General features: G+C 65.0%; 1 protein-coding gene across 3 annotated transcripts in view; it reads left to right on the plus strand.

Annotated features, from left to right (window-relative positions):
* Positions 1–25,034, plus strand: part of ABR (ABR activator of RhoGEF and GTPase) — a 103,474-nt gene that overhangs the window by 20,264 nt on the left and 58,176 nt on the right. The window contains exon 1 of one of the 3 annotated variants that reach the window (XM_073315150.1): positions 16,570–17,194. The exons of 1 other annotated variant lie outside the window; for it this stretch is intronic. In XM_073315150.1, coding sequence (XP_073171251.1) covers positions 17,134–17,194 — 61 coding nt within the window. In that variant the 5' untranslated portion in view covers positions 16,570–17,133. Of the gene's footprint in view, positions 1–16,569; positions 17,195–23,346; positions 23,391–25,034 lie in introns of those variants that run through there. One more of the 3 variants, XM_073315152.1, reaches the window with a different exon arrangement.

Genomic DNA, 25,034 nt, shown 5'->3' on the forward strand with positions numbered 1-25,034 from the left:
AGGCGCAGGACCCTACCCTGGTGGTGGGGGAGCGCCGAGGGGCCCGGCTCTGAGAGGCTGAGGCCTCAGACCTGGTCACTGAGGGGGAACCGGGCCCCGTCCCTGCCCCAGCCGCTGAGTTCCAGGCCGAGTTGAGGAAAGATCCCTCCTTGCGGAAGCTCAGGGACCTGGCCGACCTTGGTGTGGGACGGACCATGAGGAGAGGCTGCCAGGAGAGGTTCCTGTGGGAGAAGGGGTTCCTGTACCGAGAATGGGCTCCCACAAGGGAAGTAGAGTCCTGTGGGATCAGGAGGCAGCTGGTGGTCCCCCAGAAGTATCGCCGCAAGCTACTGTACCTGGCCCATGACATCCCCTTCGCAGGGCACCAGGGAATCCGGCGCACCCGGCAGAGGTTGCTACAGAACTTTTACTGGCCCGGGGTCTTTACCACGGTCCGGCAGTATTGCCGATCCTGTGACCCCTGTCAGAGGGTGGGGAAGGCCCGGGACAAGGGGAAAGCAGCTTTGAGACCTTTGCCCATCATAGAGGAGCCTTTCCAGAAGGTGGCCATGGACATCGTGGGGCCTCTCAGCAGGACGACCCAGTCGGGGAAGAAATACATTCTGGTGGTGGTAGATTTTGCCACCCGCTACCCCGAGGCAGTGCCCTTAGCTTCCATTGAAGCAGACACCGTGGCCGATGCGCTCCTGACCATTTTCAGCCGAGTGGGGTTCCCCAAGGAAGTCTTGACAGACCAAGGCTCCAACTTCATGTCGGCCCTGCTCCGGTGTTTGTGGGAGAAATGTGGGGTCCGGCACGACTGGGCCTCAGCTTATCACCCCCAGTCCAATGGGCTGGTGGAGAGGTTTAACGGGACGCTAAAGATGATGCTGAAAACCTTTATGGACCAGCACCCGCAGGATTGGGACAAGTACTTACCGCACCTGCTGTTCGCGTACAGGGAGGTGCCCCAGGAGTCGACCGGATTTTCGCCTTTCGAACTGCTATATGGAAGGAGGGTGAGGGGCCCCCTGGACCTGATGAGAGACGAGTGGGAGGGGAAGGCCACTCCCGATGGAGAGTCAGTGGTGGAGTATGTCCTGATCTTCCGAGAGAGACTGGCTGAACTCATGGGCCTGGCCAGGGAGAATCTGGCCAGAGCCCAGAGGAAGCAGAAGGTCTGGTATGACCGCACAGCACAGGCCCGTGCCTACGCCACCGGGGATCCGGTGATGGTTCTCATCCCAGTGAGAAAGAACAAACTACAGGCCGCCTGGGAGGGCCCTTTCAAGGTCGTCAAGCAGCTCAATGAGGTAAACTATGTGGTGGAGCTGTCGAACCGGGCGCACCACCGCCGGGTGTACCATGTGAATATGATGAAGCCATATTATGCCAGGGGGAATGTGGTGTTGGCCGTGTGTGGACAGTGGGAAGAGCAGGGAAATGACCCTTTAGTAGATCTATTCCCTGGGACCAGAGCTGGTTCCCCGCTGGAAACAATTCCCCTCTCGGATCAGCTAACCCCTGCCCAGCAAGCTGAGGTCAGGGAGGTGCTGCATCCGTACCGACAGCTGTTTTCCAACCAGCCTGGACGCACTAATCTGACTGTCCACCGGGTGCAGACAGGGTCGCACCCGCCGATAAGATGCTCCCCCTTCCGAGTCACAGGGAAAACTGCTCAGGACCTGGAAAGAGAGGTCCGGGACATGCTGGCTTTGGGGGTGATCCAGCCATCGGCCAGCCCTTGGGCCTCGCCGGTGGTGCTGGTCCCCAAAAAGGACGGGTCGGTCCGGTTCTGTGTGGACTATCGGAAGCTCAATGCCATCACTGTATCTGATGCCTACCCCATGCCCAGGCCGGACGAGCTCCTAGACAAGCTGGGAGGAGCTCGGTACCTTACCACCATGGACCTTACAAAGGGCTACTGGCAAGTGCCGCTGGATGCAGATGCCCGACTGAAATCGGCCTTTATCACCCCTCTGGGGCTCTATGAGTTCCTGACCCTGCCTTTCGGCCTCAAGGGAGCGCCGGCCACCTTCCAGCGCCTGGTGGACCAGCTACTGAGGGGGATGGAGAGTTTTGCCGTGGCGTATATTGATGACATCTGTGTCTTTAGCCAGACCTGGGAGGACCACGTGTCCCAGGTTAGACAAGTGCTGGACCGACTCCAGGGGGCTGGGCTGACTGTAAAAGCGGAGAAGTGCAAGGTGGGGATGGCGGAAGTATCTTACCTGGGCCATCGGGTGGGGAGCGGCCGCCTAAAGCCGGAACCAGCCAAGGTGGAGGTGATCAGAGACTGGCCCGCTCCCCACACCAAAAAGCAGGTCCAAGCCTTTATTGGGATGGCAGGATACTACCGAAGATTTGTGCCCCACTTTAGCGCCATAGCCACCCCCATCACTGAGCTATGCAAGAAGGGGAAGCCAGACAAGGTGGTCTGGACCGAGCAGTGCCAGGTGGCTTTCCGGGCGCTGAAGGAGGCTCTGGTCAGTGGCCCAGTTCTGGCAAACCCAGACTTTGACAAGCCCTTTGTGGTGTTCACCGACGCCTCTGACACGGGACTGGGGGCGGTGTTAATGCAGGAGGATGAAAAGGGGGAGAGACACCCCATCGTGTACCTGAGCAAGAAGTTGCTACCCCGGGAGCAACACTACGTGGCCATCGAGAAGGAGTGCCTGGCCATGGTGTGGGCCCTCAAGAAACTAGAGCCCTATCTCTTCGGGCGACACTTCACCGTCTACACCGACCACTCTCCCCTGACCTGGCTGCGCCAGATGAAAGGAGCCAACGCCAAACTCCTGAGATGGAGCCTGCTCCTGCAGGATTACGACATGGACGTGGTCCACGTGAAGGGAAGTGCCAACCTGATAGCGGATGCGCTGTCCCGGAGAGGGGGCCCCGAACTTCCCCAGGTCACTGGTCAGCGTGACCCCGCTCAGTTCAGTCTCGAAGGGGGGAGAGATGTGACGATGTGACTCAGCAGGGAGGGGGGAGTGTTGACCTGGGAATGTGCCCTGGGGAGGGGAGACCTGAGAGCCTGTCACCTGAGCCAGGAGGGGGAGGGGGAGGTGACACCTCTGCCCAGGAATGTGAACAGAGGCTGCAGCAGGGAACCTGCTGGGTGGGTTTAGTTTCAGTTTGGGGCTGGGTGGAGGAACACAGGGAACCCCAGGGCTGGGGTCTAAGCTCCCTGCTCCCCCAGAAGGACTTGACTGAGGGGTCCTGGTTGTACCCACAAGCTCTGTTGTGGACTGTGTTCCTGTTGTCCAATAAACCTTCTGTTTTACTGGCTGGCTGAGAGTCTCAGTGGATCCCAGGAAGAGGGGTGCAGGGCCTGGACTCCCCCACACTCCGTGACAGGCTGGCACACCCATTGGCAGCTCTTTGCCCTGGGCGGCGAGTGCAGCTGACGCTGGAGAGCTGGGATCCCTGACAGCCAATTAGCTGTTGGGAGGTTCTCGTGCTGTTGACAAACTTGTAGCCGGCAACAGCAAACAGCAGCTATCTGCCGCGGGCCGCATTGTGCTCCCGCTGCACCAAACCAGCACAGCCAGTTTTTCCGCCTCTCCAGGAACTGGGTAGGGCAGAACATGTGGCTTGATCACTCCCTGAACTCCCCCGGGGAGGCTGGCCTCTCGTTGGCCTCCCCTGGAGACAGAAAGAAGAAGACTCTGTGCCCGGTGGCGTCTGCCACCCCAGCTAGTCAGGAGAGAGCAGCTTTGTCTGTGTGGGAATGGGAGCTACCAGATCCCAGCCGGGCTCTAGTGATCACATCAGCTTCCTTAATATTCCCCTGTCCTAAGCCATTGTGCAGAGTTGGTGGGTGCTGCTAAACAGCTGCTGTGTCCCGCCCCAGAGATGGCTGCCTTTCTGTGGTGAGAGGAGGGATTTCTCTGTGTATTTGGTTTTGGATCTCTCAGGGTGAGGTGTGCCGGCGCTGGGCTTTGTTCAGTGGCATGAGTCCTGTAGATCTCTGTGTGCGCTGTCCCTGCCGGGCACGTCTGTAGTGAACGCAGCCTGTCTCTCGTGCTGCTCCCTCAGTCTGGGTCAGGCAGGCCTGTGCTGGTGCAGCTGTGGGAGCCCGGAGCGGTGGAAGCCGTGGCCGCTGGGCTCTGCGGTAGGGCAGCTCTGTGTGGGCAGCTGGTAGCGGGCAGACTCCTGTCCCCTGTCAGTGCTGCAGCTAGAGGAACCTACAGGTGATAACCCTGGTCTCTCTTGCCTCTAGCGTGTGCTTCCCCTTCTCCAGACTTCCAAGGAACCCACGGCGTCGTGGTGGCTTCCCCCGGGAATCTGCCACAGCCCCACATATGGGCCCCAGGCATGGTAACTACAGGACCGTGGGTCTGGGCCATGCCTGTGCCCAGGGCGGAGCATTAGACTGGGCTTCCTGCAGCTCTGGGTGGGGGACAGGAGCAATCTCCTGCCTGGCTGGGCTCTCGCTCTGGGTGACTGCCACAGTGCAGACCATGCCCCCCCGCCCCGGCTCCATGGCTGGCTGACCCGGGAGAAGTCCCTTTGTTGGCTGGCGGTGGGTGTGTTAATGGAGGGGTTGCGGATGGTTCAGGCCTGGTCCCATCCCAAACCAGCCCTGCGGGCGCTGGCCACAGGCAGCTCAGTGCTCTGGGCCGAGGGATGGGGATTTAGTCTCCAGCCTTGTCCCCCTGAGCTCCGGGCTCCGCTGAGGCAGGGTGAGCGGGGCAGGTCACATGGCAGCTGGAGGAGAGGACTTGCACAAGGAGCACAGAAATAGCAATGTGTGGGTTGGGCGGCTACGGCTAAACGGGCACTGAGCAAAACAAGGAGCGAGGGAGACGGGCTGATCCTGGCCAGCGATTACAGGGGTCCCTGCTTCCCAGAGCCTGACACACTGGAGTTTCGCACACTGGACAGCAGTGTCCTGGGGGGGGCCCAGAGTTCCAGGGCCTGGGCTGTGTCTGGGAGGGACCCCCAGAGCTATAGGGGCCAGGCTGTGTCTGGGGGGGACCCCCAGAGTTCCAGGCTCCGGGCTGTGTCTGGGGGGGACCCCCAGAGCTATAGGGGCCATGCTGTGTCTGGGGGGGACCCCCAGAGTTCCAGGCTCCGGGCTGTGTCTGGGGGGGACCCCCAGAGCTATAGGGGCCAGGCTGTGTCTGGGGGGGACCCCCAGAGTTCCAGGCTCCGGGCTGTGTCTGGGGGGGACCCCCAGAGCTATAGTGGCCAGGCTGTGTCTGGGGGGAACCCCCAGAGTTCCAGGCGCCGGGCTGTGTCTGGGGGGGACCCCCAGAGCTATAGGGGCCAGGCTGTGTCTGAGGGGGACCCCCAGAGTTCCAGGCACCGGGCTGTGTCTGGGGGGGACCCCCAGAGCTATAGGGGCCAGGCTGTGTCTGAGGGGGACCCCCAGAGTTCCAGGCACCGGGCTGTGTCTGGGGGGGACCCCCAGAGCTATAGGGGCCAGGCTGTGTCTGGGGGGGACCCCCAGAGTTCCAGGCACCGGGCTGTGTCTGGGGGGGACCCCCAGAGCTATAGGGGCCAGGCTGTGTCTGGGGGGGACCCCCAGAGTTCCAGGTACTGGGCTGTGTCTGGGGGGACCCCCAGAGCTATAGGAGCCAGGCTGTGTCTGGGGGGGACCCCCAGAGTTCCAGGCTCCGGGCTGTGTCTGGGGGGGACCCCCAGAGTTCCAGGCACTGGGCTGTGTCTGGGGGGGACCCCCAGAGCTATAGGGGCCAGGCTGTGTCTGGGGGGGACCCCCAGAGTTCCAGGCGCTGGGCTGTGTCTGGGGGGGACCCCCAGAGCCATATGGGCCAGGCTGTGGTATTGAAGGGCTTTGGGCACTGTCTGCATGAGGGTTTGTTGCTAAAAGTAGGCTCCCTCCAGAGGGGCTGAAGCTGCACTAGCCTTGTGTAGAGTGCTGCTTTGGAGGGGGCATTTGGGGACGGGGCTGGAGGGGGCGGCTGGAGAGGGTGGCTGGGGAGGGGGTGGCAGGCAGCCGGCGGCATTTTAAACACAGCATCTCTTACCCCTGCTCAGAAAAGAGCTGTGGCTCATGGTGCCCTCATCCACCCCCAGCAGCCCCTCTCTGCCCCTGGTCTGGCTGCACCGGTTGGATGTTGGGCGGGAGGAGGCCTGGTTTACACCATGGTACGCCCGCCCGGGAGAGTAACAAACTGGCTGAGCTGCCGAGAAACTCCACAACGCCTCTGAGCTGCATGAAATGGCTTTGTAGGGACTGAAATCCCCGGCGCTCGCCAGCTCCCCCAGGCTCTGCCTTCCCTCCTGCTCCCCTGCCCCCTTCTGAACCGGCTGCCTCGGCCTGGAAAGCCCTGCTGGAGATGTTCTCTGGCCGCACGCCGAGGGGCAGAGCCCCTGCGAGGCCCCTGGAGCCTGCCCCCCAGCCGTGCACGAGGACGGCCCCGCCTCGTGGAGAACGAGCTGCTGTCTGCCAGGGTGAAAAGGGGATTGAGACCCCACCACCCCGAGCGAGGCTGGCATGGGGGGGTGCTTGGCTGAGTCATTTCGCCCAGGCTGGCTGGGTGGCGGCAGCTGCCCCTCGCCCACCCATTCCAGCCGGCTGGACGGCCCCCGGGCGTATGGGAAGGAATCAAGCCCAGGATTGGGGGAGGCAGGGTGCTGGTTCTGGGGCTATTAGCACGCGGAATAGTCTCCCCATGAAAACCCTGCAGCTTTGTTCGCTCGGCTGGGCAGAGCCCTGGGGAATGTGCTGTAGGGAACAGTCCTGCCCTGGTGCTGGCTGGGTCCCTTCCAGCATCTCTGACCCTGCGCAGAGCAGAGCAGGCTGGGCTGGGAGGCCGTGCGGCGTACAGGAGGGGTCTGCAGAGAGGAGGGCTCTGTGTGTGCAGCCCAGGGGGCCGTGTGAAAGCAGAGAGCTGCTCACCTGGGAAGCCGGGAACCACAGGGTCGGTGTGACTCTGCAGCTCTGTGTGAATGCTCCGCGGTGCAGAGGGCGCTGGATAAACAGGAAGAGCTGCAAGGGGGTAGCGGGTGGGGTTGGTGTTATGGGTGGGATCGGGTCAGAAGAAATACACCTGGATCGCATGCCGGGGCCGTGTGTTACGGAAACGTGTATTGGGCCTGGCTGGGGGAGTGTGTGCGCCGATGCACTAACCTTGTGCCAGCGAGATGCACGCCTGGTCAGTCACGTGCCCAAGGCCCCGATTCAGGCGTGTAGCTGCAGCAGCGTGGGTGTAGAAACGGCGTGGCCCACGTGCACACCGGCGTGTTCTTGCCCTGCTGACGCTGGCAGTCCCCATTCTATCCAGCGTGATTAACCTCAGGCGCCAGTCCCGCTCCGTGCCCTGTTGTGCTAGGTCTGGGCACACACGGCCTAGGGGGTGGGATGAAGGCAGCACGGGCGAGCTCACGCCACGGGCCCTGGCCTGCCCTGGTAGAGGGCCGCTCAGTCTTGAGGGCCGTTTGGCCCGTTTCCTCCCTGGTGAGCGTGCGGACGAGGCCATGAAGTCGTGGCATTCGTGACGTCCATGCTCATCCCTGCCAACCTCCAGATATGTTTCATGAGGGTCATTAAACAGCCACCAGCCTCTTGCTCCCCGGGGCTGGGGTCGAACCAGTAGCTGAGAGTTCCTCCCTGCCTGGCATCTCCTGATCCAGCCAGTGGGGCTCCCTCTCTTGCCTTCCTGGTTCTGGGGAACATGCTAGAGCCTGACCCCTGCTCGATGATCAGCCTGACAGCCCATCTCCCATGGGGCCAGCCAGGCTGCAGCAGCCGCCTGCCTGTTGGCCTCAGTGGCCGTATGGAGAAGCCTGGAGTCCCAGCCCAGGCTTCCCTGCAGAGCAGGGTCCCTTCCCCTGGGGGTGCGGCGTGACTTGCAGGGCTGACGTCTCCCAGCTCCCTTCCTGCAGGCAGAGTGACCACATCTGCGTCATTGTCTGCTCCCCTCCCACAGCGGTGTGGGGGCTGGGGCGTGGGAGGTTTCTCTCCCCCACTTCGCTGTGGGTCCCTGCTGGCTGAGGAGAGCAGCATAGCCAGCTTCTGCAGGGAGCTGGGCCCTGCCCCCCTTGCTGGAGGGGGCGACTGCAGTGTCCTGTCAGTGTGTTTCTGCAGTGGGTCTTCTGCCCCAGCCCCCAGGCACTGTGTGTATGTGTGCGGGGAGTGACCTTCAGTGCCTGGCCGGGGAAGAAATGCCTGTAAACCGGCTGTCCCGGGGTGACTGAAACCCCAGTGACACTGTTGGCTTTGCAGAGCGCCTGCTGTGGAAGGGTAGACGCAGAGGCCCGTGGTTGGGCGGGGGGGGGGGGGGGGAGATGGGCCTGCATGTGACTGGTGGGAGCAGCAATTATAACCACCCCCTCAGCCGCCCCGATGATGTCTCTGCAAGTGGCATGCAAAAGCCATTTGCAGCTGTGGCAGGGCTCTGCGACCACAGGGGCCCTGCTGCGTGGGGCAGCCTGCTGCACGGGCCAGAAGCTCCCGGTCTGGTTGGTGTGTTCAGTGTCTCGCTGCCTCTGGGCGGGTGTGAGATGCACCTTGAGCCAGCTGTCCTTGCGTGCTGCTCGCCTGCTCGGTGGAGGAGGTGGGAGGTGAGCGGTTTCCTGCTACGAGCGGGGAGACGTGTGCACTGCATGCATGGCAGAGATCCTGTCCTGGCCCTCCTCCCCGATCTGCATGGTGCAGGGGGCTGATGCGTGTCTTCATCAGGCTGGAGTTCCGTGCTAGCAGGTCTGGGCACGCTCGCCCCCCCACCGCACGATAGCCTGCCCCTCCGCACACGTGTGCACGCACACTGCTGGCTTTAGCTCTGCACGGGGACCCAGCCTGTGGCTTTGCTGCTCTCTGGTTCTGGCGCTGTTCCCGGGCGGCCCGGAACCCTCCCGGGGGACCGCCCAAGAAGGGGGGTCTCTGCTCCTCTAGTGGCTGGCTCTGCCCCCGGGGAGGATAGGCTGAGCAAGGGTCTCCCCACCCTTTGGAGCAATGGCGGAATTTCCCCAGAGGCACTGAGGTGCTGTCCCGTCCCAGCTGCCCTGGGGGAGTGGGGTGGCCCGGCGAAGGCCTGTCTGGTGGTGATAACCTTTGAAGCAGGCACTGCCGGCCGGGATCAGACCTGAGGTCCCGCTGGGCCGATGTCCCGTCTCTGCCCGTGGCACCCAGCTGTGTGCCAGAGATGCCTGACTGGACAGTGCTGGGCAGAGATGCTGGGCCTGCCTGGCACTATCCCTGCAGCAGGAGCCTTCCCTTTGCTCTGCCCCCCTGGGGTCTGCATGGCGCAGTGGGATGCTGCCGTGTTCTCCCTGGAGGGCTCAGGGATGTGGCCCCAGGAGAGGAGAGTCAGGGGGCTGATGTGGCAGCAGCAGGCTGGATGCCCCATGGGCCAGGGAGAAGGTCTCGTGCAGTCTCTCGCCGTGGTGGGGAGCCGCCTGTGGAGTTAGGGGCTGGAGCTGAGAGAGCAGTGCCCCCTGCCTGTGCCCCAGCTGACCTCTCTTGCCCCACGTCCCGAGGCAGGGGCTGGTCCATCCTCCCCTGCCGCTTCCCCCTCCCATACTTATGCCAGAGCTGTTCCCTTGCATCATTCCAGCTCTGGCTGCCCCGGTGGGATCCAGTCCCTGACGCCTGCCTCCCTGGCTTTCCCGTTCTGGGCCAGAGCCAAGCTGAGTGCAAGGTCGGGCCTGGTTCAGACGCCCATCGTGCGGCTGCCTGCTCCAAAGCCCGGGGAGTTCCCGCTGAATGGCCAGGTGTCACGGAGTGGGGGGGAGTCCAGGCCCTGCACCCCTCTTCCTGGGATTCACTGTGACTCTCAGCCAGCCAGTAAAACAGAAGGTTTATTGGACAACAGGAACACAGTCCAAAACAGAGCCACCCAGGACCCCTCAGTCAAGTCCTTCTGGGGGAGCAGGGAGCTTAGACCCCAGCCCTGGGGTTCCCTGCGTTCCTCCACCCAGCCCCAAACTGAAACTAAACCCCCCCAGCAGGCTCTCTCCTGCAGCCTGTCTTCACATTCCTGGGCAGAGGTGTCACCTCCCCCGCCCCCTCCTGGCTCAGGTGACAGACTCTCAGGTCTCCCATCCCCAGGGCACATTCCCAGGGCAACACTCCCCCCCTCCCTGCTGCGTCCCATCCTCACACCAGGTCAGCAGCTGCTCCTGGGCACGGGCAGGGTTCATGCTGCCGTTCCCTGGGGGACCTTTGCTGGCAGGGCGGGCGTGGCAGAGGAGCGCGAGCCCCTCGGAAAGGGAGTGTCTGGTTCTAGGGCAGGCTGGGGGCCCTGGCACATGGGGCGATCGCTCTGTGAACTGGAATGGGGGGTATTTCCACTTGCGGTGCTCCCTTCCTTAGGTACCCAGGTGTCACGGCGTCCCCGGGCGTTGCTCTGGAACTGCTCCCTACAAAGCCAGGCAGGACTCTGGGGAAGTCTCCTTTCTGCAAGCAGCCTGTCTGCAGGACACACAGCTCACACAGCTTCCACCTTCCTGGGTCTGGCCTCGGAGCATTCAGCTTCCTCTGCCCCTCCGTGCGCTTCCCACAGCGAGTCCGCCCAGGCGGGGTCCTGGGGAAGCCAGAGGGTCCTGCCCCCCAACTCCGCAGTCAGACGGGACTCTCAGCCAGCCAGTAAAACAGAAGGTTTATTAGATGACAGGAACATGGTCTAACACAGAGCTTGTAGGTACAGAGAACAGGACCCCTCAGCTGGGTCCATTTTGGGGGGCAGTGAGCCAGACAACCACGTCTGCCCTTCACTCCATGTCCCAGCCAGCCCCAAACTGAAACTCCCTCCAGCCCCCCCTCCTCTGGGCTTTGTTCCTTTCCTGGGCCAGGAGGTCACCGGATTCCTTTGTTCTCCAACCCTTCAGCTCTCACCTTGCAGGGGGGAAGGCCCAGGCCATCAGTTGCCAGGAAACAGGGTGTCGGCCATTCTCTGTGTCCAGACCCCTGCACACACCTGCCCCCTAGGGCTTTGCAACGATCATACACCCTTACCCCACCCCCTAGATACTTAAGAACTGCCTAGGGGAAACTGAGGCACCCCCACACTATTCAGAGGAAACATTAAGAACAGTCCCGCTTCGTCACACCAGGTACCACAGTGAAGAGGGCCAGTTGAGCACCGAGGATAATGGGCAGTGTGTGGCCAAAGCAATGCCCGCAGGGCATTGCTGAGAACCATGGGTCAGGATGGCTTGGGGCTGGCAGAAGCCTCCCTGCATCCCCACCCCTCGAGCTTTGGGTGCGGTCTGGCTGCAGTGGGGCTGGAGCCAGAGCCTGGCTGTTATCGGCATGAGTGAGCCGGAGCAGACAGGGCTGCATGGGGGTGGTGGAGAGCGTGACTCGTGGCCTCCCCCCAAGGCCAGAGGGCAGCCAGGCCCGGGTGGGGCGTGGGCAGCAAGGCCTTTGTGTTCTCCCTGGCACCATGAGACGGGGGCTGGAAGCAGATTCCAGAGACCGAGCCGGGCGGGGAGCTCAGAGGCGACTCAGCTGATGGTGCGGTCTGGGGTAGCCGCTCGCCCACCCACCCTGGGCTAGAGGGGCACCTCCATCCCTGCTCTGACTGGTGCGGTGTGTCCGTGATGCTGGCTGCGGTGCCACGGCCTCCCCGAGGGGGGGGTTGGGGGCTGGTGTTTTCTCCCCGTCCCCTCAGGCGCTCCCTGGCGCTGGCCATTGGGCAGGGCCTGGCCGCGCTGTGGTTCCTCGCTGAGCTAAGCTGAAGGCTTCCCGAGCCTGGTGGGCGGCTGGGTCTGTGGCCCTTTGCTCTGTGGGTTTGTGCCGCAGTTTGGCTCTGCATCACTGGGATCAGGCCACAAGGTGACGCTCACTGGGGAGCCTGCCGAGGCTGCGGTTACCAGACTTGCCGAGGGTGGGGGAGCTATGTCCTTAAAGCGGCAATGGGCTCAGGGAGAGGGAAGCTCTGTCCTGCCTGATCCCCTGTAGCCTTCCGTACTGCCCAGCGGCTGGCAGGGCAGAGCCTGCGGCACGGGGCTGGGGAGGAGCCGGGCTGGATGGGGTCAGACGGGGCATTGCGGTGTCGTGTAGCCCCATCCCGCTGCAGGCGGCGGAGAAAAGCCGGAGCAGTTTGCAGCCCAGGGCGGCGTGTGGCCTTGGCAGATGTGAGTGTAGCAGCCTGGCACGTGGCAGTGACTCTTCAAAGATCCACCCCCTCCTCCCGCCCCTGCAGCGAATCCCAGCAGGATGACGGTGGCTGTTTCTATGGTGCTTTCGCCCCGCAGGGGCCCTGGAGGGCTTCGTGCCCATCGCTGGCAGCGTTCTTAATGAGGCACATAGGGAGAAGTGCGGCCACCTCTGGTGTGGGGCGCAGCAGTGCAGCGTAAGGGCAGGGGAATGCTGTGTGCTCTTGAGAGTGCTGGGGGGCGGAATGGAGCTGGGGTCCCCCCAGTCTGCTGGGGGCCATCGCCTCATGCCAAGCGGGTGCCGCTGACCCCAGAATCCAGGCTCCTGTCGGCCTCCGAGCGGAGAGGCTCCTTGTCCTGCAAATGGCTCCCCTGCATAGCCCCTGCACTGGAGGGAGGGGGTCTGGCCACAGCTAGTCTGTGCGCAGGCCAGAGCGGGGCGCTAGAGAGCAGGGCAGGTGCTCCTTACCCTGCTGGCCCGGAGCACAGATCCAGAACAGGACCTTGCCCTGGGGCCTGAGGTCCCTGCACTGGCCTGTGAGCGAGCGGGGGGAGCTCTGCTTGCCTGGCCATGGAGGCCTGTGGTCCCCCCTCCGGACTCTGTTACGCTGTGTGTGCAGGGGGACACTGGCTGCGTGCGGGGAGCTGCTCAGATCCGTACAGAGCCTGGTGTGAGGCCTGGATAACTGCAGCTCTCTGCGCGTCATCCCGGCCTGCACCTTGTGCTGGTGATTCACCGCCTGGTGACTCACTGCTCAGCTTGGCAATGAGCCCCAGCGGGGACTCTGGTGCTGATCCAACCTGCCAGCCCAGGCGGGGCAGCCTGGGCCTCTCGTGGGGATGCAGAGCGGTGCCTGGCGCTGGGGCTGTGTCGATCCTGCTAGCGGCTCCGGGCTCCCCGCCATGATGGCTTTCCCCTAGCATAGTCACCAGCCTCCTTTCCCTGGGCCCAGGGCACTGCCCCCCCGCCACTGCCATTGGCCCGGTGAGTGCTGTGGGGGCAGGGGGCTGAACTCAACCCAGACATGAGACCTCCCCCAGCTGGCCATGGGTGGAACGGGGTGGGGGGGGCAGGGCAGCCCTTGGTTAGCCTGGGCGAGGAGCAGGTAGGATGGCACACAGCGAGAGACGGGGACGGGGGACTGACCTGACCCCAGGGCTCTCTGGGAATGCACAGGTCCCCCCAAACGCATGGTCCTTGGCGCGGCACCGCCCAATGTCTGGGTGCTCTCGGCTAGAGCGTAACCACCGGGGGCAGGTGCTCAGACTTGGGGATGGGAGATGCCAGGGGCCAGAGGGCACCAGCCAGTTCCTCCTAGTTCCTCCTGTGTATCGCAGCGAGCCACCAGCCCTACCCTCATGGCCAGCCGCCGGCCAGCTTTAGCCAAAGGAGGGAGGCCTGTGATGGCAGGGAGGTGATTTGGGGCGATATGCCCAGGCAAGGGCACACAGGGAGGGCTGGCCGGGGCCCTGCTCTCTGGCCACGTGCCCAGGACTGCGCAGAGAGCCCCAGGAGAGGCTAGCGGCCCTGGGGCTGCAAGGACCCAGGCTACGCTGGGCAATGATGGCAGATGGGAATCGGGTGCCGGGGAGGGTATGGGGGGCTGCTTGTGCCGCTGCTCCAGCTCCTCCCAAGCCAGCCCAGTCAGGTGCTGGCTGGCCAGTGAGCAATAGCAGTGCACCGGGGAGATTGCCTGGGCGTGGGGAAGGGCCCTGTGCCTTGCAGCCCCTGCACTGCCAAAGCTCTCTGAAAAGCCACGCTGCCCGCCTCGGGTCCTGCTTGGTGACTGGCAGCTCGGGCTGGGGCACAGGCTTCTCCCGGACCGTGCCACTCCTGGTGCCCGTCAAGGGTGCGTAGCCCACGCCCTGTGCCTTTGGATTAGCCATGGCCGAGAGGCCCGCTGGCCGTGTTTGGTGCACCACGCTGAGCACCGTGAGGCGAGCGTGAGCCGGGTCTGCCGGGACAGAACCGTGGCCTGGGGAGGTGTGCGGGGGGGACAGGCTGTGCCCTGGGATGGGCCTGGGGAAGGCCTGCCCACGGCATGGGGCTGGTGCCCTGTAACGCTGCTTGGCGCGGGCACTTCGGTCTGAGCGGCTCCCCGCCCCCTCCAAGCCAGGCCCTGGTGTGTAACCCTCTGCCCCAGCGCCTGGCTCCCGCTGTGGGCATGACCGGGTCCAGCCACGGCTGGGACAGTGGGGGGAGCGCTCTCCCCGCGGGACGGCTGGGTGTGGGATCGCTGCCAGTCCCGCGCCTCGGGACAGGCAGGCAGATGCGCCCGCACGAGCTGCACCAGGGCAGGCTCCGGGTTGCACGCTTGGCTGGCCTGCTGACATATTGGGGTTGATGGCTCAGGCAGTTCACATTTCCTTGGGCTACAAGCAGAGCGGGGTGGACGTTTAACTCCTTCCTGTCCGAGCTCTGGGTAGCAGAACTGGGGCTGACAGGGCTGGAGCGCAGAGCAGTGGGTCTGGCATCTCTGCGTCCTAGCTCGGGGGATGGCCCAGGTGGGCTGGCTGCTCGGTGCCCGGAGTGGGACATGTCTGGCGGGGCAGAAGCTGTGCTTGGACATGGAGCTGGCATGGCCCTGGGTGGGGCCCGGGGAGCCCGCTCCATGGTGAGGCGTCAGGCACTGCTCTCTCCCAAGCCCAGGGAGTGGAGCTGGCCCAAGTCTCCGCCCGATGGCAGCTCCTCTTCTGGTGCCTCTGCCCTGGTGCAAGGCGTGGTGCACGTGGGGACAGGCACTGGTGTCTGTGGACTCCTGTCTCGCTCTCGATGCTTCGGCGGGGTCTTGTTCTGCTGCTGGGACCGACAGCCTTTCTCCTAGGGCTGCCGGTGGGGGATGGGAGGGAGTGGTCTGTGTCCCTTGCAGTAGGAGCACCCCTCCGGGGCTGTCAGTCTGTGGAGCTCTCAGTGCTTTATGTGGGGTGGGAACGTATCATCCCTGTTCACAGGAGGGAAACTGAGGCACAGAGCCAGGCAGTGACTTGGCCACGGGCACCCAGCAAGTCGGTGGGAGAGCTGGGAATGGAACCCAGGCGTCCTGTCCCCATTCCCCTAGTGTAGGCGACCTGCTCGGGGCTGTCCTGCTTGGGCCGGAGTTTGTGCAATGGGTTCATGGGGTGAGGGGAAGGATAGGAGAGCTGCTGGCAAGGCTGCTTGAAGGCGGCGGCATCCCCCGACTGAAGGGAGCAGCCAGCTGGGGGAGCTCCGGGCCACAGGTTAGCATATGTCCAGCGACCTCTGCAGGGCTCCCATTCAGAGCGTGCCCCTGGCTTGTTGCTGGGGGGTGGGGGGGCTGTGTCCCAGAGCATTGCTGGCTCTGTGCTACCATTCCCGTGACCCTGGGCCATTGGGCTTGGTGTCCCCCACCCAGGCTTCTTTCTGGAGCAGACGCAGGAGCTGTGCCAGGCCCCAGGCTGGGGGGGGCGTCTGTCAAGTGCCTGGGCCCTCCCCAACTCCCTGCATGCTGCGTCTGGCAAACTGAGGCTGTGTGTGCCAGGCTGATCCGGCACCCTGTGCGGCAGGGCCCTCCTGGCCGGCGCACAACCCAGCGGGCAGAACCGTGCCTCGAGGGGGCTGGGGGCCCAGCGCTCGGAGGGCGTGGGGGGGGGGGTCTCATTTCAGAAGCTGCCTCTAACACGAACCACGTCCAAAGCACTAAAATGCTTGGACCCTGTCAGCTGCAGATGGGCTCGTTGGTGAGCGCAGGGTGCAGGAAACGCCGGCGCCCCTCGGTGAGGACAGCGTGAGGCCCGGAGGCAGCAGTGTCCATGCCACATCCAGGGCTGTCTGTGCCACTTCCCTGTCCTGGAGAGTGTCATGGCTGCACCTACTGTGCCCCGGCTGGGGGGGTTGGTTACCCACCGTACGCCTTCTGGCTGTGCCCGGCTGCAGTCTCGGGCCTCTCGGCCCAGGGCAGGAGGGGGCTGGCACTGGCGTGCCCCGGGAAGGAGAGGAGAGGAAAGAAATGCATCTCTTAGCTGCCATGGCTGCTGTTGGCTCCAGTGACTACGAAGATGGCGATGTCCCAGGGCCTGTCGAGCTCCTCGGCTCCGCTCTCCCCACGCGCCCCATGTTCCCTCCAGGTCATTCCTTGGGACCCGTTCTCCTTGCCACTGGGGCCGTTCCCCTCTGGCCTCTTAGCTCCAGTGTGGCAGGGCCCGCTGGTGCTGGGAGGTGGCTACGTCCCTGGCTGCTCGCTGGCCTGTGTGGAATGAGTTGGCTGGTTCTCAGCCTGGCTTCCAATAGACGGGCATCACCCTGCCAGCTGGCACTACTGGCCCCCCTGGCTGGTGGACTGAAGTCATGCCCGGGCTGCCTCGAGGGGTCTTGCCAATTTGCGCTCTCAGTCTGCAGAGGGGGCACAGGGCCGGATATCCAGGTTAGGCCACCCACAGGGCCCCTCTTGCCCCTCCCCCACCCCCTAAAAATACTCACGGCATGGCTGGGGGAGGGGGTCATCGGCCTCGAGGGATGCGGCAGACCCAGCTAACTGCCACCTGCAGCCACCTGACCATCTGGCAGTGTCTCCGCAGCCTCTTCCCCCCAAACTCGGGGAGCTGATGGTAGCCTGCGGAGCCCAGCACTGCCCCACGGCATGGGGTGCCCCCCCTTCGCCCCCAGCTGTCACCTGTCATGATGCTGAAATGCAGCCACCTCTGGGGTGCAGGGCAGCAGCCTAGCTGAGCGCCTGGGGGTGACTCTGGACGTGGCGCCGGAGCACGGAGAGAGGGGCTCGCTGCCCCCTCCCCAGCTTCCCTGCATGCGGGGCTGGCTCCGCTCCCCGCCCCATCTCCGGCGGAGGCGGGGGGAGGTGCGGGCTGCCATTGGCAGGCACTGGCGGCTCCTTCCCGGAGCGGAGCCTCTCCCCCCGGCAGGCAGCCCCGTGCTGCAGGGTAGGGGCTGGCTCGGGCTCCCCTCGCCGGCTGCCGTGACCCACTGCTGCCCGGGCTTCTGCCAGCCCGCCCCAGCCCCGCTCCCCTTGGCCCCCTCCCTGCTCCCCTCCCTCCCTCCCCTCGCCGCCTTTGTTGGGAGATGTGTCGGTGGCCAAGGATCTGACAGCCAGCCTCGCCTCGCCGAGCATGGAGCCGCTCAGCCACCGGGGCCTGGCGCGCCTCTCCTGGATCGACACCCTCTACAGCAGTACGTGTGCGCTCGGGGGGGCCGGGCTGGGCTGGGCCGGAGCCGCTGGGGTCTCCCGGCTGCGGGAGTCGGAGAGGGCTGGGAAGGATCGCTCAGGGGGCAGGGAGCCGGCTCACCTGGGGGCACGGTGCCAGGTGGGGGCACTGGCCGGCCCGGCTCCCCTCTCTGTCACTACCTGTTGTGTAACGCTGCGCTGCAGGGCCGGGTGGGTGGCAGGATCCAAGCGAAGGCGGCATCGGAGCGGGTGTCCCTTCTGCCTGCCGTCGTTAGCCGGGGGCCTGGGCTGTTCAGTGCAGCCCCCTCCCCGTGGATGCGCGCTCCTCTCCTGCTTTCTGTCACTGCAGGCTGCTCCGGGAAGCGCTTCCCCCATCCCTTGGCATTTAGACAGTGCCAGTGTTCTGGGGGCGGCACAACCCCCTGCAGCCCCCTCCTGGGCAGTCGGAGCCCGGGGCAGGTTATGTAAATGGGCAGGCTGAGCGCTGGTGCAGCGGGGTCACGCAGGTGAGCGGGGAGGATTGGGGCATCTTCCCCTGCAATCGCCCCGAGAGACCCATGCGGCTCTGTGGTGGAGATGCTCCCTCTAAGTGAGCCCACAAGAGAGGGACTGTCCATGGGGCGCGCTCTTCCTTGGGAGATGCCCTCATTTGCCTTCACCTGCGTGGCACCGGGGCGGGGGGCACAGGCTGATCCACCTGGGGAAGCACATTCAGCCATGCCCAGTTCTCAGGCCTTGCTCCTGCAGCATCGTCTGACCCTGCTCCGAGTGGGGCTGCACCTCTGGGTAGAAACACCGGAGCCATCCACGCCACGCTTCCCACGTTGCTAGCTGGGTGACCTCGGCGCCCCGAGGGGCCTAGCCCTGCACTGCCCCCATGCCTGATGCCCCCTTCCAGCGGGAGCAGGTCAGTCCCCGGCTCGCCCTGCTGGTGTCCGAGGGTCACTGGGCAGCCGTGCCCCCCGACACCGGGCCTCCCTGCCAGCCCCTGTGCCACCGGTTACGAGCTCGGGGAAGCAGGCTGGTCCCTGGGCTTGGGCTGCTTTCCTGTGCCCCCTTGTGGTAGTGGCGGGAAGATCACTGCGATGCGAGGAGTGGGAGAGAGCTCCAAGACCCGGGTCGCCGGGGACCTTTCGTGCGGTGGGGCTCGTGTGACTCTCTCGCGCTCTGCAGCGTGGCACTGGGTAGCCACCACGGCCCCAGAGAGACAGGGGCTGCCTCGGGAATGGGGCCAAGCTCCTTGCGGCCCCAGGAGGGCTCGGGCAGGGGGATCGCCCGGGTCCCTGGCTCTCGCATTGGGTCAGCGGGGAGGCCTGTCTCTGGCTGGATTTCGCAGCCCCGGGGTTGGGTCGGTGCAGCAAGCACCTCAGGCGGGTGGGCATCAGAACATGCCCTGGCAGTGGTGCAGCAAGCGGGTAAGCTCCCCCACCCACCCGCAAGGCTGTGTGCTGAGAGCCCCGGACTTCTGGGTTCTGTTCCCGCCTCTGTGGCTGCCTTGCTGTGTGGCCTGGGGCGGGTGCCGTGGTTTCTCCCCATGTCAGGCAGGGCTGAGGCCTGAGAAGTGCTTTGAGGTGCTTTGCAGGTGGGGCGAGCGCAGTGCACCCCCCAGCAGGGCCAGCGCTGGAGAGCCCCCGCTACTGTGCCTGGCCGGCCCCGCAGAGCCGGAGCTGTGAGTTCTTCCTGGCCCCTGTAGGCAGCCCGCCTGCGGCCTTGAAGCATGAGGAGCGGAGCCAGAGGCCTCTCCGCAGTTCTGCTGGGGGCCTGCGGCTGAATCCCTTGGCCGCCGTGGAGCTCGGAGTGGAGCCCGCAGGAGGGCCTGGCGCTGGGCAGGAAGGACCAGTAACCTTGTGGGGGACAGTGTGGTGGTGATGTGGAGGACAGAGAGAGGACGCTGCCTAGAGGTGGCACACAGTGGGTGGGGTGCCTGGCCAGGGGCTCTGGAGGAGGTGGGTTGGGTGCTTTGAGTGGCATTGCCTGGCTGTATAATTCATATGGTGCACTGCCCGTCAGACCCCAGCCCAGGGTGCTCACCACCGTGACACGCAGCAAATCAAAGCACACCCGAGCTACTGAGGCTGGAATTCAGATGAGCAGGGCACAGGCAGGGCCTCCAGGAGTGAATGGTGGAGCAGGGGGTGGGCCTGGGGGCGAACAGCAGGGTGCAGGCTGGGCGTGCAAGAGCGAATGGGGGAGCAGGGTGTGGGCATGGGCTGCATGGGAGTGAATGGCAGGGCAGGGGGTGCATGGGGCAAATGTCAGGGCAGGTGCAGGCATGAGGGGCGAATGACAGGGTAGGTGTGGGCAGGGGGTGCACGAGGTGAATGGCGGGGCAGGTATAGGCAGGATGTGGGCCTGGGGGCCAATGGCAGGGCAGGTGCAGGCGGGGGGCTAAAGGCGGGCAGGTCGGGTGGGGGGGGGCAATGGCGGGGCATGTGTGGGCGGGGGGGTGCATGAGGTGAGTGGCGGGGTAGGTGCAGGCAGGATGCAGGCCTGGGGGCCAATGGCGGGGCAGGTGTGGGCAGGGGAGCAGTGGCGGGGCAGGTGTGGGCACAGCAAAGGAGGTGAACGTTAATAATTTTCACTCTCGATCCAGTGACCTGAATGTACTTTATAACGTGGTGTCTGTCTGGAGACAGGCGCAGAGCGGTTAAGAAGGTCCCCACCACGGTCAGACCCCAGGGTCCCCACCAGGGTCAGAAGTGGTTCCGGACCGTGTGTGCCCCGACCGGCTGAGCACCCCTCGTGCCTTGCTGAGGCCCCCCAGCGAGAGCCCTGGCAGACCCAGCACTAGATCAGACCCAGCGTCCATGGGGGCTGCCTTATGGAAGCTGTGCCTGCAGCCCCTGGCTGGAGGCTGGCTTTGGTTCCCTGGCTCTGGATGTGGGCCCTGCTCTGAGCCCTTGTCTGCACTGGCTAACCTGCCGGAGGTGTGCAGATGGCAGAGGTACTTGGTCCCATGCGGAAATAGCCCCCGCCCCGAAGTAAGCAGGAGGTGTCTGGCGTTCACAATGTACATGGACGTACAAGTTGCCCCTGAGTGTCCAAGCCTCTGTGCAGCGAGTTGAAGAGGCTCTGCCTGGATCTGTGGCCTGGCATGAACTGGAGAGCAGGGCCACGCTGCCCTCTCCTGGTCTGTGTGCAAGCAGGTGGCGGATGTGCCCATCCAGGAGGGAGGAGGGCTGCTGGGCACAGAGGGAGTTGGAGCAGTGGTCTCTCTGCCAGCGTCACAGCTGGCTCGGGGCTCAGGAGTGAGCTAAGCTGGGTGGATTAGACCCTCGGGCTGAGCTTGGCGTGACTGGCGATCCTGGCTGAGGGAAGGGGAAGCCAGGCCTGGCCGGGGAGAGATGCTGTGATGGGTGCCCTGCACCCAGCTGGCTCGGGGCTCAGGAGTGAGCTAAGCTGGGTGGATTAGACCCTCGGGCTGAGCTTGGCGTGACTGGCGATCCTGGCTGAGGGAAGGGGAAGCCAGGCCTGGCCGGGGAGAGATGCTGTGATGGGTGCCCTGCACCCAGCTGGCTGCTTTGCCTTGGCTAGCCCCCATATCAGGAGTGTGAAGATCCCTTAGCCCTGTCCAGGGCAGCGTGTGGCTTGCTGTACGTCACTGGGGATCTGCTTTGGTGTTTGTCTAGGGGCCTCAGGAGCCAGTGCCAAGGCTGTGGTTGGTGAGGCGTGTTTCAGAGCCTGCTGGCATGGCTCCAGGCTCCGGCACTGTCAGACCCGCTCAGGCTGCATCTCTCTGTGGTTCGTGCCAGCACTGAGCGCATTCCAGCGTGGCAGGAGCCGGGGTGCCCCGGCACCGGGGGCATGGGAGGGAATGCACCAGAGCTGGTAACTGTATGATGGGCCCTTTGGAAGGAAGCCAGGCCCGGGGGGACTCCTGCAGCAGCGTTGGGGTGGTGTGTTCTCCCCCTCAGGCCTGGGCTGGGTTCTGCAGCCTCCCTCGGGCACAGCAGAACCACAGCAGCCCTGCCCAGACATGGGGTCTGGGCCACCTCGTGCCCCATTAGCAGTTAGTTTCCATCTGGGCCCGGGGCGCAGAACGCAGCAATAGGCCCGATGGTCTGTGTGTCTCTCCGGTGGGGCAAGGGTGTGAGGGTGTCGGGCTGCCTGCCTAGCCGAGCAGCTGGACGCTAGTTCCTTCCTCCCAACTTGCGGGTGGTTCTGCTGGAGACTCTGCTGCGGGTCTGGCCCAGGCGGGTGACGGGCGCTTTGGGGACTTGCTGCTTCATCTGGCTGAGGCGGGTGGTTAGGTGACAGGATTTAAGCTCCGTTGGGTGGGTCTCTCCTTTGGGAAGGTCGCCTGGCCCAGGCCTTGGGTGATGCCAGGGAGCCAAAGTGGCTCCCTTTAGTCCAGCACAAAAGGCCTGGCCCCACCATAGCTGAGCCCTGGGGGGCTGTTCCTGGGCCTGTAGGCTCCAAGGCAGGTTCTGGGTTCTGCTCGCCCAGACGCCCCTTCGCTTGGGAGTGGGCACTGGGCCCACCGCCTGGCTGAGCCTCTGCAAAGATTTCGCAGGACACAGATCCAGGAAACGGCTTCAGATTGGTGGGTCCTAGCCACAATAAAGGGCTACATGAGCGTTCTGGTGCATCCCCCTTGCCCCAGATTCCTCAGTGGGGCCTTTCTCCTCCCTCTCCGCCTTTGCACTAGAGAACATCACCCCCTGGCTCTCAGGGCCCATCTGCCCAGCCCTCCAACTCCCAAGCAGGAGAGGCAGGGAGAGCTCCCGGGGGCAGCCTGGAGTGCGGAGGAAAGACGCCGACTGGCTGCTCTGCCCAGCAAGCCTGAGCAGCAGAGGGCCCTTGTGTAGCAGACTGGGGACCAGGCAGGAACAGGCTGCAAAGGGAGGGGCGCCACCCCTGATGGGGCGCTAGACCTGAGCAATGCCTCGCCCATCCCTGCGGCAGCCAGCTGGCGAGATCTCCCAGCATGGCATGAGGGCCAGCGAAGAGGAGCCGTTGTCAGTGCTGCTGGGGGCTCTGGAATGACCCGGGTTTTGCGGGGCTGCCAGGATCCAGTTTCCCCAGCCCCGTCCTCCTGCGGGATCCTTTGGCCCAGGTGTGCTGGGGAGCACTGTCCCACGCTGACAGGCTTGCTTTGGGCGTCCCGCCCATGCCAGGGCTTTGCCAGCGCCTGCCCCTGGTGCCTGTGAGTGGGGAGGAGAGCTGGCCTGGATGGAGGGAGCAGTGGTGAAGGCGGAAGGAAGGAGAAGGTTAATGAGCTGCTCCGTTGCAGGCAGGGTCAGTTTAACAGGCACCACTGGGCCCCCAGCGGTTAATCCACAGGGGGAGAGAAGGGAAGAAATAAACCTCAGTGGCAATCCTGCAGCCAGTCCCCATCCCAGATGGGTCACTTCCCACTGCGGGGGGAAAGCAGGGCTGTCTTTATTCAGGGCTCTGCCGGGGCTGGCAAAGGAGGCCCTGCGGGAGGGCAGTCGCTGCCCCTCATCCCGGGTTTGGATTTGTCTGGAGCTAGAGCTGGGCCCACGCGGCAGAGCCTAGATCTTAAGGTCCCCTGCTGGTCCTGGGATGGAGCTGCCACCTGTGGGTCTGGACTGGCACAGCCGGGTCCCTGTGCCAAGGCATTTCAGGCCAGCCTCACTCCTGCCTCATTCGGCTCCCTCCCGCCCTGGGCTGCCTTCGGCTGAGGCAACAGGGCCAGTCCGCAGCGCGCCGGGGAGAGGGAGCATGTCTCACAGGCTGGCGACGCTGGGGACCAGTGGGGCCAAGGGCTCCTCGTCCCGTCCCGTCTGTGTCTCCCCAGGGGCGTGGTCGCTCCACCGGCCAGCTCCCCAGCCTGGTCTCCCCTCGCCCTGGCCAGGCTGCAGGCATACTCTCCTTGGAGCCAGTCCCCAGGCTGCACGTGGAGGGAGGGAAGTGACCCCGAGGACTGTTCCTGGCCCTTGCCGTGCTGGCCCTGTTAGCCGCCCGCTCTCCCCAGGCTCCCCCAGGCAGGCGAGTGCGTGGTCACAGCCATGGAGATGCTTAGTGAAGTGGAAGGATGGGCAGAGCGTTGGTGCAGCAGGCTCCGGGAGCCGCAGCCAGCTGTCAGCCAGGCTGTAGCCGAGGGCTCTGGGGGCTGGCGAGGAAGAGCATTGGGGCCCTGCATGGAGGGGTGCCCGGGCTGGGCCAGCAGCGAGCCAGGAATCCCCGGACTGCGCCTAACCTGTCTCTAGTGGAGGAGGAGGAAGGCAGCGGTTGCAGGTGTGTGTTCCCCAGAGGCGGCGTGCGCTCCCCCTGCCCGAACGCAGGCAGCTCTCAGGAAAGGCCCAGGACACAAATAATGCGGAAGGGGGGCTGCTGTTTGGGTTTGAGGGGCATCAGCAGAGGGGGATGGGGAGAGCCTGAAGACGGGGAGCCCGGGCTGGGGTGACGGGGGCTGTGGGTCGGCGCTGGCAGAGCTGGGGAGCCCGGGCCGGGGTGACGGGGGCTGCGGGTCGGCGCTGGCAGAGCTGGGGGGAGCCCGGGCCGGGGTGACGGGGGCTGCGGGTCGGCGCTGGCAGAGCTGGGGGGAGCCCGGGCCGGGGTGACGGGGGCTGCGGGTCGGTGCTGGCAGACCTGGGGGGGAGCCCGGGCCGGGGTGACGGGGGCTGCGGGTCGGCGCTGGCAGAGCTGGGGGGGAGCCCGGGCCGGGGTGATGGGGGCTGCGGGTCGGCGCTGGCAGACCTGCGGGGGAGCCCGGGCCGGGGTGACGGGGGCTGCCGGTCGGCGCTGGCAGACCGGGGGGGAGCCCGGGCCGGGGTGATGGGGGCAGCGGGTCGGCGCTGGCAGAGCTGGGGGGGAGCCCGGGCCGGGGTGACGGGGGCTGCGGTCGGTGCTGAGGCGCTGGCAGAGGTGAGGGGAAGTGGCAGTGAGATCACCCAGCATCTCCCTTTGCTGTTCCTGTGAGTTCCCGTCCTCGGACATGTGCAGCGGAGGGGCTCCCAAGCCCTCCCGTCTCTTTCCCGTTGCTGGAGGTGGCCCGGCGCCAGGCTGTGGGGAGGGCGATGTGACCACGGTGCGGCTGGCTTTCAAGCCGCTCTCCCCATGCTGCGGCAGTGCTGGACTCAGGCTGTGCTCCGGGGGCCCCACAAACCCAGGGCGGCTGGCCTCTCTCTGGGCTGCAGGCAGGGGTGCAGGGGCCTGGGGCGCAGCAGATAAGGAATTCCAGGCCCAGGAATTAGAGCTGGGGATTTGCAATGTGTGTGTTTGGGGCACTCTCGGAGATGGCACAAGTTCTTCCCGCTGGGCCCCGGCACTCCAGGGCCTCTCGCCTGGCCTGGGGACGCATGTGACCCTGCTGCCCCCTGCCCCACACGCCCCTCCCCGGCCGCCCCTCCCTGGCAGTAGCACTTGACATGTGCCTGGCAATGGGGCATAGTGTCTTAGCTGTTGGGTTTAATTTGCATTCCTGGTGCAGTAAGGAGGGCAGCTGGCGGGGCTGTAGGGGAGCCAGGAACGTGCCTTCCTCCGTGCAGACCTCACTGCATGGGACTCGTCCTCGGAGAAGTGCTCTGGGAGAGCCCAGATACTGCGCCCTGGTGCACGGGGGCTTCTCTGCCCTGTCGGTGGGGCTGATGAAATATTAACTGCTGTGGCTGGCATGTGGCTGGTGCCCTGGGGGCACGGGCTATGAGTGGCTGCTAATCATGGGGTCGGTTTCTTTCCTGCCCAGTGGCTCCAGGGGGCTTTTCGGGGGAAGAAGCTGCTGCAGAGCCCCATGCCGGAGGGCATGGGAAGAGCTGGGAGAGATGGGATGGCATTGCCTCTTGCCCTGGGCTCGGGCTGCAGCCCGATAGCCGGGGTGCTGGCACCCTTGCCGGCGGCTCGGCCGCCAGCTCAGCGGTCCCTGCTATGGGGCAGGCTGGG

This window comes from Lepidochelys kempii, chromosome 17 (assembly GCF_965140265.1).
Source record: "Lepidochelys kempii isolate rLepKem1 chromosome 17, rLepKem1.hap2, whole genome shotgun sequence".
In the NCBI taxonomy this organism is placed as follows: domain Eukaryota; kingdom Metazoa; phylum Chordata; order Testudines; family Cheloniidae; genus Lepidochelys; species Lepidochelys kempii.